At 45.8% G+C, this 18348-nt stretch overlaps 2 protein-coding genes across 3 annotated transcripts in view; both read left to right on the plus strand.

Moving 5' to 3' along the window:
• LOC115139455 (F-actin-capping protein subunit beta isoforms 1 and 2) overlaps positions 1–5255 on the plus strand; it is a 32810-nt gene extending 27555 nt beyond the window's left edge. Inside the window, exons 3-9 of one of the 2 annotated variants that reach the window (XM_029676849.2) lie at positions 33–154; positions 350–463; positions 906–1164; positions 1332–1397; positions 2700–2776; positions 3197–3298; positions 3969–4058. In XM_029676849.2, coding sequence (XP_029532709.1) covers positions 33–154; positions 350–463; positions 906–1164; positions 1332–1397; positions 2700–2776; positions 3197–3290 — 732 coding nt within the window. In that variant the 3' untranslated portion in view covers positions 3291–3298; positions 3969–4058. Of the gene's footprint in view, positions 1–32; positions 155–349; positions 464–905; positions 1165–1331; positions 1398–2699; positions 2777–3196; positions 3299–3968 lie in introns of both variants that reach the window. The other variant, XM_029676860.2, reaches the window with a different exon arrangement.
• A 1972-nt stretch (positions 5256–7227) lies between these two features.
• The window catches only part of LOC115139460 (cadherin EGF LAG seven-pass G-type receptor 2-like), a 112422-nt gene continuing 101301 nt past the window's right edge, over positions 7228–18348 (plus strand). Inside the window, exon 1 of the mRNA XM_029676875.2 lies at positions 7228–11068. Coding sequence (XP_029532735.2) covers positions 7519–11068 — 3550 coding nt within the window. The 5' untranslated portion in view covers positions 7228–7518. The remainder of the gene's footprint in view (positions 11069–18348) is intronic.

The following is an 18348-nucleotide window of genomic DNA, read 5'->3' on the forward strand; positions in this document are numbered from 1 at the left end:
ATGTTGCGAGAACTTTCTCTGTCTGTGTCCAGGTGCCCAGTCTGTGTGAGGACCTACTCTCCTCTGTGGACCAGCCTCTGAAGATCGCCCGGGACAAGGTGGTGGGGAAAGACTACCTGCTCTGTGACTACAACAGAGACGGTGACTCCTACAGGTAGGACTGACAACCTGCAGCTCCTCCTTTATCTCTATCTTACTTCCCTTCCCACATCTCCTCAAACCAGCCTGGTATAAATGAATGTCATTACAATTATTTGTTTGTCATGCATGAACATTTGACCACACACCCGTTTGGTTTGGTCACAAAGGATTGATTTGGGATTTTCTCTTGCTCGTTCTTGTTTCTCAGATCCCCATGGAGTAATAAGTATGAGCCACCCATCGACGATGGGGCCATGCCATCTGCCCGCCTGCGCAAACTAGAGGTTGAAGCCAACAATGCCTTTGACCAGTATAGAGACCTGTGAGTACCAGTATGACCAAGTCAGTATGTGAGAGGAACAGACGGACTCATTATTGACACTTTAGAGTATCGTTACACCACAGTAATACCATTTATACCGTTATTATAAAGTGGGTCGTTTGGATCCTCAATTCTCATTGGCTATGCCATGTCTATGACGAAAACAAATAACCTGGTAATACCACCAATGACAGTCTTATCATAAATATCCATGCCCTCCTAAGGGGTGACAGGTAGCCTAGAGGTTAGAGCGTTGGGCCAGTAACCGAAAGATTGCTAGATCGAATCCCCGAGCTTGACAAGGTAAAAATCTGTCGTTCTACCCCTGAACAAGGCAGTTAACCCACTGTTCGTAGACCGTAATTGTAAATAAGAATTTGTTCTTAACTGACTTGCCTAGTTAAATAAAGGTTACATTTTTTAAAATGTAATGTGTTGTCAGGTACTTTGAGGGTGGTGTGTCATCTGTGTATCTGTGGGACTTGGATCATGGCTTCGCTGGGGTCATCCTCATCAAGAAGGCTGGAGACGGCTCCAAGAAGATCAAAGGCTGCTGGGACTCCATCCATGTGGTGGAGGTGCAGGAGAAGTCCAGCGGACGGACCGCTCACTACAAACTCACCTCCACCGTAATGCTGTGGCTCCAGACGACCAAGACCGGGTCTGGAACCATGAACCTGGGTGGCAGTCTGACAAGACAGGTACTTGCATACAACTGTGTGTGTGTGAGAGGGTGGGGGGGTTGGTTGTGTGTGTGTGTACATGCTCTCGTAATCTGTCTTGTTTTGTAATCTGTCTCTTGGTTTACTTGTTGCAACATATTTCCACTGTTGGACTGTACAATACCCTCATCTCTCTCTTCTTCCAGATGGAGAAAGACGAGACAGTTGGAGAGTCTTCCCCACATATTGCCAACATCGGCCGCCTGGTGGAGGTGGGTAGAACTACACCTACTATATGCATGCCGTTATGCACACACTGACATAATGTATAGAAAATGAAATACAGAAGTATCATTTACACAAGTATTCACACCCTTTTGCTATGACACCCCAAATTGAGCTCAATTTCTTTTGATCATCTTTGAGATGTCACTTCAATTTAATTGGAGTCCACCTATAGTCAATTCAATTGTTTGGACATGAGTTGGAAAGAAACACCTGTCTATATTAGGTCCCACAGTTGACAGTGCGTGTCAGAGCAGAAATGAAGCATATATCTGGGGAAGGGTATAAAACAATTTCTAGAATTGCAAAAAAATAGCATTTTAGGAAATTCAATGAAATATGGAACTACCCAGACTCTGCCGTCCTACCGAACTGAGCAGGGAGGTGACCAAGAACCCAATGACCACTCTGACAGAACAACAGAGTTCCTTGGCTGAGATGGGAGTACCTGCCAGAAGAACAACAAGTCTATATAGCACTTCACCAATCTGGGGTGTATGGGAGAGTGGCCAGACGGAAGCCACTCCTAAGAAAATGGCACATGACAACACGCCTGGAGTTCGCAAAGAGGCACGTGAAAGACTCGGATCACAGGCAAAACATTCTGTGGTCTGATGAGACAAAAATGTAACTCTTTGGCCTGAGTGCAAAGTGCTCTGTTGCAGAAAACCAGGCACAGCTCATCACCCATCTAACACTATCCCTACCATGAAGCATGGTGGTAGCAGCATCATGCTATGGGGATGCTTTTCAGTGGCAGGGACTGGGAGACTGGTAAGGGCAGTCAAAGCAATACTGGAAGGGCTTCAGAACAAGAATGTGAAAGTCCTCGAGTGGCCCAAACGAAGTCCAGACTTGAATTCCATCTAATTTAAAGAGCTTGAGAAAATCTACAAGGAACAATAGGAGAAAATCCCCACATCCAGATGTGCAACCCTGATACAGACATATCCATGACGAAAGTTGGAATCGCCATCAAGGGTGTGAATACTTATGTCAATTAGATATCTGCATTTCATTTTCAATGTGTGAGAAATTTATATCACTGTTATACTTGGTTTACATACATGGGGTTACTTTAGCATTATTTCAGCTAAGGAATCCATGTGAACCACCGTGTGTGTAACTGTATAATTTAGCAACAAATCCTAAAAACATGTTTTCACTGTGTCTGGCCTATTACAACAAAATGTGCAATAGGTCAAGGAGCATAAACCTTCTGAAGGCACTATCTATTGATATGTTTATCACAAGATGAGTGTTATGTAAATTCATTTTTCTAACCTCAGGATATGGAGAATAAGATTCGCTCCACTCTCAACGAGATCTACTTTGGGAAGACCAAGGACATCGTCAATGGTTTAAGGTACGTGAGTGCGGAAACCCACACACTTGTCACATTGATATAAAGTCACTATATTCTGCTGCAGATGCTCCAAGTCTCAGCACACCTGACATCCACGTCGAAGACTGGTACTAATGGGCTCCTGCAGTCTCCTACTGCATTTCTAGTTTGGCCTCTGTCAGCCACACGCCTGTTTTAACCTTGGCTACTTCAGCTCATCTGTTGATTTCCCCTTATTTTACTCTGCCATATTGTGTTATCTGCTTCCCATGTCATTGTCTGTTTTTCAGTTCTACATTTTTCAACCTTGTTTATTTGCTTCCATTTCCCTCCTCCTTCCCCTGTCCTATCTCTTCTCTATGCCCACTCATCCCTCATTTGTCTGTCTGCCTGTCCCTCTTCTCCTTTTCTCCTCTCCCTCTCCTCTCCACTGTGGTCCAGATCTATTGACTCTCTGCCTGATAACCAAAAGTACCGGCAGCTCCAGAAGGAGCTGTCTCAGGTCCTCACCCAGCGCCAGATCTTCATTGACTAGGGCCAGAGGTATCGTCTGGCATGGGACAACAGGCTTTGTGTCTGTGGCATTGGAGGAATGTGTGTGCGCGCTTGTATGTGTGGCATGGTGTTTGTGTGATTTGAGTGGTTTCCCAGAAAGTTGCAACACGCTGACATTGTTTCTCAAGGAGCGTTTGTTGCAGCTAAGCCAACCATGCCAACATGCAGTTTGAGACAACCAACTGCATGAGGAAGAGTCCTAGATGATTAACTTACCTGACTAAACATTTCATGTTGATTGCACCTAGACAGGCAGTGTCTGGAGTGTATTAACCCAGCCATCTTCTCTCTACAGTGAGAGAGAGTTGGAGACCATGTGATATCCTCACAACTTGTTTAAAAATGAATTTGCTCTGTATCTCTACCTATTTTTCCCTCTATCTACCCATCTTATTTGCTTTCTCACAAATTCACTTTTACTGCATCCAAATAGGCCCCAATTCCCTTGGCACTCCTGTATATCTGAAACTATTGTAATGTTTTATGGTACTTGCTTCACCTTAGCTTCTGTGAGGCTGAGTGAAACTTTTATCATATTGCTTAGGTTTTTATTTATTTATCAAAAATATCTACAGGAGTGCTTAGGGAAATCGGTGTTACAGGTTGATTTTGGAATCTAGTGTATATTTAATCTGTCTCACTCCCTCTTCCCTGACAGGAGTGTTCAGACCCTGGCTGACAAGTCGAAGCAGGAGGATCTGAAGAACGACCTGATAAAGGCGCTTAAACACAAACAGCAAAGCTAGAGATGCTATTTTTTTTTCTCTCTCTCTCTGTTCCCCGCGCAGTATCTCCACCTTACTCAACCATCTTTTTTCTGTTTGTACGTCTCTCCTTCCATGCTTGTTTCAGTGCTGCACTCTTGTTCATTCGTGGGGAAAACAAAAAAGAGAATGTTAAGCTTTTTGTTTATTTTCACGCATTGTTTTGAGGCATCTCATTCGCTATCAAGCCATTCACCCACCCTGTCTCTCTCTCTGTCTCTCTCTCTGTCTCTCTCTCTGTCTCTCTCTCTGTCTCTCTCTCTGTCTCTCTCTCTGTCTCTCTCTCTGTCTCTCTCTCTGTCTCTCTCTCTCTCTGTCTCTCTCTCTGTCTCTCTCTGTCTCTCTCTGTCTCTCTCTGTCTCTCTCTGTCTCTCTCTCTGTCTCTCTCTGTCTCTCTCTCTCTCTCTCTCTCTCTGTCTCTCTGTCTCTCTCTCTGTGTCTCTGTCTCTCATGAATATTATGATAGTATTCTTAAGGTTAATGATAATCTTACAGTTTTACCGCAATGTTTATAATCCCTACAGCTCTGTCACAGCTGAGTCTGTTTTGAATGAGTGACATCAGCTTCTCTCCTATCCTCTGGTTAGGGGACAGAATCAGATAGACTGTACTGTAGCTAGGCTTGGCTGGGCTAACAAATCGTCATTCATTTCCACCAATATTTTCTTTCTTGTACCCATTATATCAAAGTGTCTGTACCACCACCTTTCTTGAAATATAACTGTCATTTTTCTGGGTGATGTAATGGCAAACGAATGGGAGAGGGTGGCCCTAGATATGATGTATTGTAAGGATTGGTCTATGGTTTGACCTTCGTCCCACTCTTACCCGCATGCGTTGTGAGTCTGAACGCATTGGATCACGGGATGGAGCTGTAGACCTCTAAAACATGGGGAGGGACTGTTAGGTTCACTGTGTATACCCATGTCATTAAGTCCCCCTCTTACACTGTGTATAACGTGACGATTTGGATACCTCTGTCTCTCTCTTGGTCTCTCTTTCTCCCTTTCACCTGGTCTATGTTGGGGGTCACAGTTTTGTCTTTTTGCGTCTTGACGGAAGCTTTTGACCGTTTCCGTTTTGGGGGGAATCTTTTTTGTTGTATTTTGTTTTTATTTTGTAAAGCTAATGATTCATATTTTATTAGAGCCTCCAGCAACAATAAAAACAGTAAAAAACGATTTATTGTAATATTTTAACTTTTGCTTCTTTTCTGCATCATGTCCATCACTCACAAGGTTGAAACTTTTTGCTCTAGACTTGTTCTTGGGCTCTAGACTTGTTCTTGGGCTCTAGACTTGTTCTTGGGCTCTAGACTTGTTCTTGGGCTCTAGACTTGTTCTTGGGCTCTAGACTTGTTCTTGGGCTATCTAAATATTATGATTGAATTAAACCAGTCATCTAGAGATGACCAATGGAAAAATGTTAGGTTACTGTGCTGTGACCTCGATGGCCAGCTTCAGCTTATTATTAGTGACATCAGGGCACTGGGCACAGAAGTTCAGCTCCACACACTGCATGTGTTATTTTCCCTCACATCAGTAAATGTTACTCGGTTGGTAGAGCATGGCAATTGCAATACAGGATAGTGGGTTCGATTCCTGGGACCTGCCAAACGTCAAATGTAAGCGCGCATGACTAAGTCACTTTGGATAAAAGCATCTGCTAAATGACATTATTATTGTTACTCCAGGTGATCTCTTCCTGAACTAGATCTACCTGTATGTGCCTTCTCAATATTGTACACTGTTGCAGTCTCCACAGGTACCTTAGACCATATGTGAATGTAAGTGCACAATGGAAACTGAACCGATCACTTTCACAGTGCTAGGTTGCTGGGTCAAGACGCTATTGTATCAAGACTAACTGTTTAATGCTTACAGTAGGAATACTGTAAAAGAGATCTGTGGACTTCTCTTGAAAGATGCTTTTCAGCCTAAACTTGTTTTGTCTCAATTGTTACCTAAATAGCCAGAAGTTAGGACTTGATTAATTGCTCTGATTGCTGTCTGCAGTAATGCACATGTACCAGCAGGTGGCAGTAAAGTGAATGTACAGGTAACTTCTACAATAAAGGAAACACCAACATAGTGTCCTAATGCTTTGGACCACCACGAACCAGAACAGCTTCAATGCACCTTAACATATTCTACAAATGTCTGGAACTCTTGGAGGGATGCAACACCATTCTTCCATGAGAAATTCCATAATTTGGTGTTTTGTTGATGGTGGTGGAGAATGCTGTCTCAGGCTCTGTTCCAATAATGTCCCATGAGACTGCCATGGCATTAGGGGCTATTCTCATACTATGGGGGGGAGGGGGTCAAAATAATGGCCTTCCCAGCTACTTTCTACACAACCCTAAGCGTGATGGGATATTTATTGCAGAATTAACTCAGGAAGCACCTGCTTTCAATATATTTTGTATCCCTCATTTACTTAGGTGTTTCCTTTTATTTTGGCAGTTCCCTAGTTCACCCTCAGCAACAAAAAAAAAACGATTGTACAAACAAGATCAATAGCAGTCTAAAGAATGACTAGGAGTAGCCTATTTACTTTCACAGCTGCTCAATACTTCCTCACGTCTGTGTAAGAGGCACATAACAGACATATGGCATAATGCCTCTGCTTTAGATGAGAATGATGATTAAGATGCCTTTGGCATATGACCCATCTCCCACATGAGATACCAGCAGCATCTGCTGGGCAGCTTTCAAAAATGGGGTTTACATGAAACATTACAAGATATACCCCTGCTCACTGTCCTGCCATTTACTCCATTTAACCTCATATTCGAGAACAGCATTTCAATACCTGCATAGGACTAGAGAATAGCATGAATCATTACTTTTCATATAGGCCTGATGTGTCATTTGACTACCCTATAAGGTAAGGTCACTTTTGAATTAGACAGGTAGGTATACGCATAATGAAACACTAGACTTTCTGTGCCTGGGGTTGTGTTGGGGGGATGAGAACTGTTTGTTATTTATATATTGACAGCATTTGTTTAGGCTTATCAACAATCCATGTACTGCTACTTTGCAAAAACACTAAACATCTATATGCGTCTTCCACAAGGGGGACCAAACAGAGGCTGGTCATCTTTCTTTACATCTCAGTGTGGCCCCTGGGAGAACGGACCTTGCTACACACACACACACACACAATAGATTTATGATAATGAGAAGCCTCGAGCATAAGGGGTAGTAGGAGCCATTTTATTAATTCACGCGAACGGAGTGGAGTTGTAGGTTCGGCATGTTTGGGTGGTGAGAAGCTTTGGCTAGGTGACTGCGATTTCTCTCCGGATTCAATTGGATTAGCTACTGTGGAGCAATGAAAGCATGGATACGCTGCAACAAAAGGGAACGACTAGACGGAAAGTTTAAGGGAAGGCGGCAGTAATTACGTTCAAGCCTGGTTTAACATTATCGAGGAGCAATGCCCGTCATTAAGTGGGATTTGGTGTTTATTATTTTCGGCTGGTTTGAAATAATTTCACTGTCGGATTGCTACAGTACACACATCAGTGAGGATGCAGAGCCGGGGACGGTTATAGCAAGTGTTGAACAGAGCGGGGCATGCACTTTGGATCAGGTAATCGCTCCTAAATTCTCAAAGACCTTTATTGAAACTGATGCGTCCGCGCGCATTGTGTTCATTTCGGGTAGTTTAAATTGTGCCTCGCTCAGCTCCAACCCTTTCATCGTATACACTGTTGTTGACTGTGTGAACAGTGGCCCAGGGTCCAGGCACCTCCTCACGAGCCAGTATGATGTGCATGTTCACGGCAGGAACTGTTCAAGTAAACACAAAATTAAATCTCAATGGGACTTGGAGATCATCAGTTTGTTTAAGGCCCAAAATCATCAGTTAGAATGCTACGAGGCTGGTACTGCGCTCCTCCGGGTATGGGATCTACTACCCGCATCCCAGACACACAACAATATGCACTGCAGGGTGACTAGTAGTTCGGACTTCTACTTTTCGGAGGGGCAGTTGTTTGTGTCCAAGACCCTGTGTTTGAAGCACGACACACTCCTTGAGCTAGACTTACATTGTAACCAATACACAGGAGATGAGAGGGAAGCTAAAGTGAACAGCATTTCAGTCCACTGGCGGGTGGGTCAAGGTTCCTTCAAGCAGGGCCACTTGGGGAAGTTACTACAGCAGTCTGAGTCGGGCATAGTGAGCAGGAGGAAGAGGGCTGTCAACAGTAGTCCCCAGTTTCAGCCTCCTATGTACCAGGTGTCTGTGGCAGAGAATAAGCCAGCTGGAACTCCTGTAGTTGTTTTAAAGGCAGTAGATTCTGATGAGGGGGAGGCAGGCAGGCTGGAGTACTTCATAGAGGCCCTGTTTGACAGCCGCTCCAACAACCTATTTTCTGTGGACCCAGTCAATGGAGCTGTTTCCACTGTGGAGGTGCTGGATAGAGAGCAGAAGGACACCCATGTGTTCCGTGTGAATGCTGTTGACCACGGCACGCCCCGACGTACGGCCATGGCCACCCTCACCATCACAGTGAGTGACACTAATGACCATGACCCTGTCTTTGAGCAACAGGACTATAAGGAGAGGGTCAGAGAGAACCTGGAGATAGGCTACGAGGTGCTGACCGTCAGGGCCACGGATGGGGACGCCCCGGTCAATGGTAACGTCCTCTACCGTGTCCTCAACAGCAACGGCTCCAACGATGTGTTTGAGATTGACCCCAGGTCAGGGGTGATCCGCACAAAGGGCCCGGTGGATAGAGAGATGGTGGAGGCTTACATGCTGTTGGTAGAGGCCAACGACCAGGGTCGCGACCCCAGCCCCCGCAGCGCTACGGCAACAGTTCACATTATTGTAGAGGATGACAATGATAATGCGCCCCAGTTTAGTGAAAAGCGATATGTGGTGCAGGTTCCGGAGGATATGGCACCCAACACAGAGATCCTGCAGGTGACTGCCACAGACCAGGACAGAGGAAGCAACGCCATGGTTCACTTTAGCATCATGAGTGGCAACACCAGGGGCCAGTTTTACATTGACGCTCAGACAGGCAAGATGGACCTGGTCAGTCAGTTGGACTACGAGGCTAACAAGGAATACACCATACGCATCCGTGCTCAGGACGGGGGACGCCCGCCTCTCTCCAACATCAGCGGCCTGGTAACGGTGCAGGTGGTGGATATCAATGATAACGCCCCCATTTTCGTCAGCACCCCCTTCCAGGCCACTGTGCTAGAGAACGTGCCGGTGGGTTACTCCATCATTCACATCCAGGCCGTTGACGCAGACTCCGGCGACAACTCCAGGCTGGAGTACTGCCTCATTGAAGCCTCGCCCAACTTACCCTTTTCCATCAACAACAGCAGTGGATGGATAGTGGTAGCCGCTGGGCTGGACAGGGAGAGCGTGGACTTCTACAACTTTGGGGTGGAGGCCCGTGATCATGGCCACCCGGTGATGTCCTCCTCAGCTAGCGTTAGCATGACCATCCTCGACGTCAACGATAACAACCCAGAGTTCACCCAGAGATCATACTACATGCGCCTCAATGAGGATGCTGTCGTGGGCACCAGCGTGGTGACGGTTTCTGCGGTGGACCAGGATATCAACAGTGTGGTGACGTATCAGATCTCCAGTGGTAACACCAGAAACAGGTTCTCCATCACCAGCCAGAGTGGAGGGGGCCTTATCACTCTGGCCCTGCCCCTCGACTACAAACTGGAGCGTCAATACGTCCTGAGTGTCACCGCGTCTGACGGCACACGCATCGATACCGCCAAGGTGTTCGTCAACGTCACCGACGCCAATACCCACCGGCCCGTGTTTCAGAGCTCCCATTACACCGTCAACATCAATGAGGACAGACCTGTTGGCACCACCGTTGTGGTGATCAGTGCTACAGATGAGGACACTGGGGAGAACGCACGTATAACCTACTTTATGGATGACAGCATCCCCCAGTTCGACATCGACTCTGACACAGGCGCTGTCACCACCCAGATGGAGCTGGACTATGAAGATCAGGTGTCCTACACGTTAGCCATCACGGCCCGGGACAACGGCATCCCACAGAAGTCTGACACCACCTACCTGGAGATCCTGGTGAATGATGTGAATGACAACTCTCCTCGGTTCCTCCGAGACCACTACCTAGGCTCTGTGATGGAGGACGTGCCAGTGTTTACCAGCGTCGTCCAGGTCTCTGCCACTGACCGAGACTCTGGCCTCAATGGACGTGTCTTCTACACTTTCCAGGGGGGAGAGGACGGCGATGGAGACTTCATAATTGAGTCCACCTCTGGTATTGTGCGAACGCTGCGTCGCCTGGACCGTGAGAACATGCCATTCTACAACCTGCAGGCCTTTGCTGTGGATAAAGGTGTTCCTGCTCTCAAGACGTCCGTGGACATCCAGGTGACCATCTTAGACGTGAACGACAACCCTCCCGTGTTTGAGAAAGATGAGTTTGACATCTTTGTGGAGGAGAACAGCCCAATAGGCCTAGTAGTGGCCCACGTATCTGCCTCGGACCCAGACGAGGGGAGCAACGCCCAGATCATGTACCAGATAGTAGAGGGAAACATCCCAGAGGTGTTCCAGCTGGACATCTTCTCAGGAGAACTGACCGTTCTGACAGATCTCGACTACGAGACTCAGTCGGAGTATGTCATCGTGGTCCAGGCCACCTCCGCCCCACTGGTCAGCCGTGCCACCGTGCACGTCAAGTTGGTTGACAAGAACGACAACGTACCAGTGCTGAAAAATTTCCAGATCATATTCAATAACTATGTCACTGACAAGTCCAGTAGCTTCCCCACAGGGGTGATCGGGCGGATCCCTGCCCATGACCCAGATGCTTCGGACCAGCTCCAGTACAGCTTTGAGGCTGGTAATGAGCTGAACCTGGTCATCCTGAACCAGAGCACCGGGGAGATACACCTCAGCCAGGCCCTGGACAACAACAGACCCCTGGAGGCCTCCATGAGGATATCTGTCTCTGGTAAGACCAACCTCTCCTCAATTGTTTTTTTAATACATAGGCCCGTTTGTGATATGTTAATGTTAGGCACAGTGAAGGCTTTTGTTCTTCCTCATTCTTTAGATTTTTCCTATTTATGTTCCTCACTTGAAAATGTTCAACATTACAATACCAAAGATGTAATATTTTTGACACAGATGGAGTTGAATACTGTGAATGCCATACAAACTGTTTTATGTATGGCCTCTGCTGCAGTGTTTCAATTTTACAACTTCATTATTTCAATATTAATCATAAATTAGAATTAACATTCAGGTCAGGATCTTAGTGTGCCTCCTCAAGCCTTATGTTTCATTTGGAGAGAGAAATCCTCTCTAGACTAGATTGTGCTTTTTAGCTTCTTGGGGTTTGTTTTTCTGTTATAGTGTTTGTCATCTTGTTAAAGTGCAGGCTGTACCCAGGCCTGATGTAGATCAATGTGAATTTAAATAGCAGTTTATCTGCATGTCTGCAACCGGTTAGCCTGCTCCTGTGGGAAATACACTCCAGTGGGTCTGGATCATTGTCCATTATTACCCAACTTAAAACACCCATTTTCAGCTATCACACAATATTTCATTCAATGATGGATGTTTTTTTAATCGATATATTCGCACGATTATGACAGTTGATTTCAAACTGAGGGTAAAACAAGGATTCATTTGACCATATTTATTTTGTATCACATGCCAGATTGTCAGGATATTTCCCTACTTACTTAAATTATTATTTGTAATTTCAAAATGAGCAATGGTTACCTTGTGTGCCAGTTGTTGTTATCCCAGCATTTGTATAACCTTTGTAAATAAGTGTAGCATGAACAATACAGGCCTTATGGCTATAAGGTATGGTATATGTCATGTTGTAAGCCGTGATGGACTATGCCATCATTGTGAAGACACTGGACCCAGGCATGTAATTAACTTAGATTCATTTTAGACACACTGAAAGATAAAAGTAGCCTGTGTCTTGTGTAGCACCAAACAAATATCTTTTACATGTGGAGAGTTGTAGTAGCCAGCTCAGGAAAACCAGTGAGCTGTGTTGTCTACTCTAACCTCTTGTTTCTCTTTAATTGAGTCTGCATAAGGCGCCCGTCATTTCAACTGTCAGCACAATTTACAGAGCATTTGATTTGCTCCAGAAATGTGACTGAACTTGAATTGCTGCAGAACCAGATTTGTGACACGGTGTGAGTCAGACTGCAGAGCTGGTTCCTTCATGACCTTGGATCTCATTTAAAGAGATGTGCAAACAGCACCTTCTAAATGTCAAACTGCATTTTAGTCAGGGATTTGACATCAAAGCGTCCATATTTAACTAGGTAAAACACCTTTAACCAGAAGGATTAAAACTGTCCAACTGGTATCTTTGCTCTGAGGTGGTGTGTTAATATCTGACCCTCTCATATATTAGCCAATAGACACAGTGCTGGGCTGGCTGAGTTGATTGTGACTGACAGAGACTAGATGGTCAGCATGGGTAGTAATCATTACAATGTATTGGAGCGCCACTTGTTTTTTTTTGTTTGTTTTTTGTTTACTTCTCCTCCCTGAAGCCTCTTTAAAGGAGGAGGTCCCTAGTGACAGATGAGAGAGCTCTCTGTCTTTCTTGGAGACAATGGCGAGTGGTCGATTAGAGGTAGGCACGAGGAGATCATGCTAGGCCCTGGTTGGGGGCAACAGCTGTGACTCTACAAAGGACCAATTAGATGGATGGCTTGTCTCCGCGTCCCGCACCTGTTGGGGTATCTGTCAGTAGCCCTGCGGGTGAAAGAAAGAGGGAGAGGGAGGTGGGTAAATAGAGAGCAAACAAAAATCATGTTGGTGTGAGATGGATAGAACATGAAGATGCAGATGTAATGAGAAAGGTAAATAGAGAGAGAGCAGATGGAGAGGGTGCCTGCCTGTAGAATAAATGTTTGCCCCAATGCTGAGAGATCTTCCCTTGGTGACTTAACACCCTCCCATTATGTTCCCTTTATGCTCTCTGATATATGAGTGATGCCATATGATGGATGATTCCATTAGCCTCAGCTAGTCTGTGATGAAATACAACAAATCATATCACTTCAACCACATCAATTACACTGTTAAGGTGCACCAATTCAGGTAAATATTATGACTGTATCTAGATATTCATGTTAAGAGGAACATCAAAAGGTGTGAAAAAGGTTCAATAAGAGCTATAACTATGTGTAATGTTTCACAATGACTTTCATTGGAGTGGCGCAGTGTTGAATAGCCTATGATTGGCATGGTGGGTCCATGTTGCACTCTCTGTAGCTGCTCTCATGGCAGCCCTGGCAATTATACTTTTGATTAATCCTTTGCTTAGCTAATTATGGAGCCAGCTTTCCTGCCATGGTGCAACTGGTTGTAGGCCCTGCAAATGAACACTGGTATGAGGGATACCCCGGCTAATGTGCTGGATTAGACGTTCCATATCCCTGGCCGTGGGAGTAGACATTTCTGAATGAATTTCTGCAGCCCAGATTATGGTTGTAAATGCAGCTGATTACAGATTTGTGGGGATTGTTAGATCTGTCTTCTCCCTTCTGAGATGAGGAACATAACTGACACCAGATCAGCTCAGCCAAGACATTTCTGACCGTGCTGGGAGGCCAGTACCAGTGGGTTTAGTAATTGATGTGGCAGAACCTGGGCTCTGTTGCTCCAGCATTGACATTCTGCTGATCTAATGCTGTATCCTGTGTGTGTGAGCTCGCATTAATGTGTGTGTGCTTTTGATGCTGGGGATTTATCCTCCTTCCTCTCATCCTTTGATGGAATAATCTCCCTCAGTCTACTTGCCTGAAGATTGCTCTAGAATAAACACCATGGTATTTACTTTGTCATGTTTGTTCCTTTGATGAAATTCGATGAAGCCTTAGTAGTCAGAATAGTGCACATGCCCACAGTTCTATTTATCAGCACTGAGGTTAAATGGTCAAGCCCTCCCCTCTGGCTGAACATGGAGCTTGATTTGCCTCAGCCCATGGCAGGACATGCAGTAGCTCACTGATGACATGCTAATAGTAGCAGGCATGCTACGTAGTCTACCTAGGTGGTCTCTGGTCAGGAGGTACTGTCACTGGTTAGATCATCAGTAGTCAGTATACTAGGGATTCTCCATAGGGAAACTCCTCTCCTGTCTCCTCTCACCAACTCCTCTGAACCATCACAGTTGACCCCTCACCTCTGACTATTCTCATTACCTCCCTTGGTCAACTCCCTATGCCATCAGACAGCATGTTAATCAGTTCCACAAGGATTAAGGTCAAGTTTAAGAAATTGGATCTGAATTAGGACTAAGATTCATGTTGACACTAGAATCAATTTCTATAGTGCGTTGCTTTGTGATTATTGCTCACAAATCTTATTTCAAGACCATTACACATATGCAAATATTTTGAGACCTTGTAAACCTAGTATAACGTTACATTGGTTCTCTTTTAATTAAGCCCGTCTTAAGAAGACTAAGTGAATCTACAATGGGCAACTTGTTTTAAATGTTCAAATCTCTGATTTGAATGTGAGACAGTTCTCCCAACTCCCGCACAGCCAGGCCCAGGCAGTCCATATTCTGTGTGATTGAATGTTGTTTTGTAAGGCGTTCATTCTCCCACTGTCACCATCCACCACACAACACAACAAGAGTGGAATCTTAATGGGGAAGGAAGCCACTCTCATCCATCACATCTAAATCAGCGTTGTCCCAGTCTGTGTAATTACATGACAGTGTATTAAGACTGGGCTGTTGTCTGTGAAGGGACTTTCTCTGTGGCTGGTCTCTGCCAGGGGACAGGGTTTGGCTGTATTAGCTGAAATATGGATGGCTGCACAAGAGTAGCTCTGAGATCAGTTTTAATCACGCCCTTTGCTTAGTGTTTGAAGCCAACGGGTTTCTCTCATGGCGACATGGATAATGGAAAGTTGAGAACGTGCTAATACCCAGAAATACCCTTGGCCTACATATACTACCACTCAATATGCCATACAATTTCCATGATGTAGTCTGTTTGTGTGTGTATGTTTGTGCTGACTTGTCTGTAATGGGCCTTTATCTCTCTCCATACCTCTGTTCTCCCCCAAGAAAACATTAGTCACAGCCCTGCTTGGAATGTATGTAGCACTTTGTCCACCTATCTGCTATTTCCTCTAACATCACCTATCCCCTGGATTCTGTCCCTGTTTTATTCGTCAGTCATCCAATCCTCCTCTTCAATCCATGATTCTCACCCCCGCAGCAACCTCTCCGCTGTCCCCTCCCCGCAGCAACCTCTCCGCTGTCCCCTCCCCACAGCAACCTCTCCGCTGCCCCCTCCCCACAGCAACCTCTCCGCAGCAACCTCTCCGCAGCAACCTCTCCGCTGCCCCCTCCCGCAGCAACCTCTCCCTTGCCCCCTCCCCGCAGCAACCTCTCCCTTGCCCCCTCCCCGCAGCAACCTCTCCGCTGTCCCCTCCCCGCAGCAACCTCTCCGCTGTCCCCTCCCCGCAGCAACCTCTCCGCTGCCCCCTCCCCGCAGCAACCTCTCCCTTGCCCCCTCCCGCAGCAACCTCTCCGCTGTCCCCTCCCCGCTGCCCCCTCCCCGCAGCAACCTCTCCGCTGCCCCTTCTCCGCAGCAACCTCTCCGCTGCCCCCTCTCCGCTGCCCCCTCTCCGCTGCCCCCTCCCCGCAGCAACCTCTCCGCTGCCCCCTCCCCGCAGCAACCTCTCCGCAGCAACCTCTCCGCTGCCCCCTCCCCGCAGCAACCTCTCCGCTGCCCCCTCCCCATCCTTCAAGCTCCTCCAGCCTCTTTCTTTTCTCCCCCTTTCTCCTTTGACTGTTGTTCCCTCTCTCCTCTGTGAAAGGAAGAATGCCTAAGATAAATGCTTTGTTAAGCACCCAGTTGTCATGGTGACCCCAGCAATGCCTGAGAAATTCCTGGTGGGTGGGGACAAGGGGGAGGGTCCCTTTGTGTTGGGAAGATGGGGGGAGGGGCAGCACATAAATTCTAAAGTGCAACAGCGCAACTTTTGATCCGACTGTCACCCTCTCCCGCTCCCCAGTGAAGGATAGACCCCAATGAGTCTTGCTTTGGACACGGGGTCTGTGAGGCCGGCCACAGTGACCTGTCTGACTGCTCGACTCTTCTCTCTCACCGTTTGACCTTTTTTTTTATTGGACAAACTATTTTGACACACTATCTATTCTGCTTATGTGAGGTTACAACTGTTTTCCTCAGAAATAACTTGTATGTTGATGATAACTTTATGCCGGTGCCAATAACAATGGATTGCGTTAAGTTTAGAAAAGGTGACGTTAACTTTCCTCACTAAACCTAGGCACTATTTGCTCAACCAATACCTCTTTGACGGTGAGAGAACAGGAGCTTGGGTTTGATGGATGTCAACAGCTCAGAGTTTTTTGATTGCCCTGTGAAAACCTTCCCAGAGTAAAGCACATGGTAGGCAGGTTGTGTTGTCTAAGCCCTTTGATTTGTGACACAAATGTGTGGAGAGGGTATCTGATTTCCTACTGTTGACTGCTTTCTCTATCAGAACATCTCCTTATGTGAGACTCTCCTTTTTCTCTCTCTCTTTCTCCCCCCCCCCACCCCCCATCCCTCCCCACTTTGTTGCCCTGATGGTCCGGATGAGAGGGGGATGACATCATCCCAGTGTTTGGGATTAGGGCTGATGCATGGCTCGGGTAGGAGTTAGGGCTGTTGGCGTTAGCACACATATCGCAAGGTCGTCCTCTATTGTCCCCCACTATCACTGCAGACAATGGGGTGGGTGGGGAATTTAGTGGTCTCTGTCTGGGTCTGTACCCCTCTGTCCTTGTGTCCCTTGTTTGGTCTGGTCCTGTAGTCTTCAGGGGAGTCTGACCGTGCCTGCCAGCACCGCCATGTTAAGGCATGAGTTGGTTCATTTCAGATTAATGATGAAGACTTTAGTCTCAGTTTTTGTCTCCAATACTTTTTACTCCTCAGATTAGATTTATTTTAATTCATAGCTCAGCTATCCACTGCATTGCCACACATTTCTGAGCTGGGGAGCTGGGGTACTCTTTCTGTTATGTCTACAATAAATCCCCCTTACTACTACTACTACTACTACAACTACAACAACAAATGAAACTTTAATTGACAGTCTCCACTAATTTAAAAAGTCCATAATGTAAACAATTTGGGGTGTTCTAGTGCTGTGAGCAACATATGTTTATTTAACAGATTGCTTACTTGCAAGCTACATTGCACTAATTTAGCATCAAACCATAGAGATATTACACAGTGACCTGGTTTCATAGGCTCCTACCAAAGAGGGTAGAATGTCAGCGTTTGGGCTTCAGGCTTTGGTACTAAGAATGGGGGAAGGGTTCCCAGTTAACACACGGTGTTTAACACCAACTAGGCCTTCCAGCTGACTAGCCAGATGGTTTATTCTGGACAATGATGAGTTTGGCCATCTAGGTGGCATCAATCTTATTCTTTCAGCTGTTCCAATTAAACTAGGTGGATTGTTTTCGTTAAGTGGCCACTTTATCAGCCATGCAAAGAATCAGATTCTATAGATTAAAAAAAGACTTCACAGCATGCATGGGAAATAGTTTTTTAACAAGGTCACATCAGTTATTTACTTTCAAATGGAGGTTTTTCAATGCTATTATAAGGCATTGGTCACTATTTAAGAATCTCTGCTGAAAGAAATCTCTATATTACTGTTGTTGCTGATGTTTGTCGTGTTAACTAGTCATCCGTTTGAGTAATGTGACATTGATGACCATCATCACGCCTGCATCCCTCAGTACCAAATCACATCCATATTGAATGAGAACTCTTGAATACCGGCCTCATGCTTAGTCACGTCTCTGCATGCTAATGTCTCTTTACTAAAGTGCCGACAGAGGTTTTTCTTTTAATATGCAAATGTATTGATTTGAACTGCACTTATCCTTTTCTTTGGCTTGCCCCCGCTCATAATAAGGAAAAATCTGTGGAATGCTAGAGAATGGAGTTATTTTAGCTTGATACAGAGGAGAGTTGTCCACTGTTGTCTTTTCTTGGGCTGTGAGACCCTGCATTATGTGGCTGCTCCAGAAATCATCTGGATTAAAATGCCTGGGTCTGACATTGCGCTCCGGAGACCCTCTCCTTTCCTGAATGTCTGGATGTTGAAGAAGATGGGAGTCTGGGCTGTGTTTCTGTTGTTCTTCATGCATTTTCTCATGACAAATACTGTTTGGTTTGCTCTATTGGAGGAGAAAACCGATATCCA

Source organism: Oncorhynchus nerka, linkage group LG2, assembly GCF_034236695.1.
Source record: "Oncorhynchus nerka isolate Pitt River linkage group LG2, Oner_Uvic_2.0, whole genome shotgun sequence".
Taxonomy (NCBI): domain Eukaryota; kingdom Metazoa; phylum Chordata; class Actinopteri; order Salmoniformes; family Salmonidae; genus Oncorhynchus; species Oncorhynchus nerka.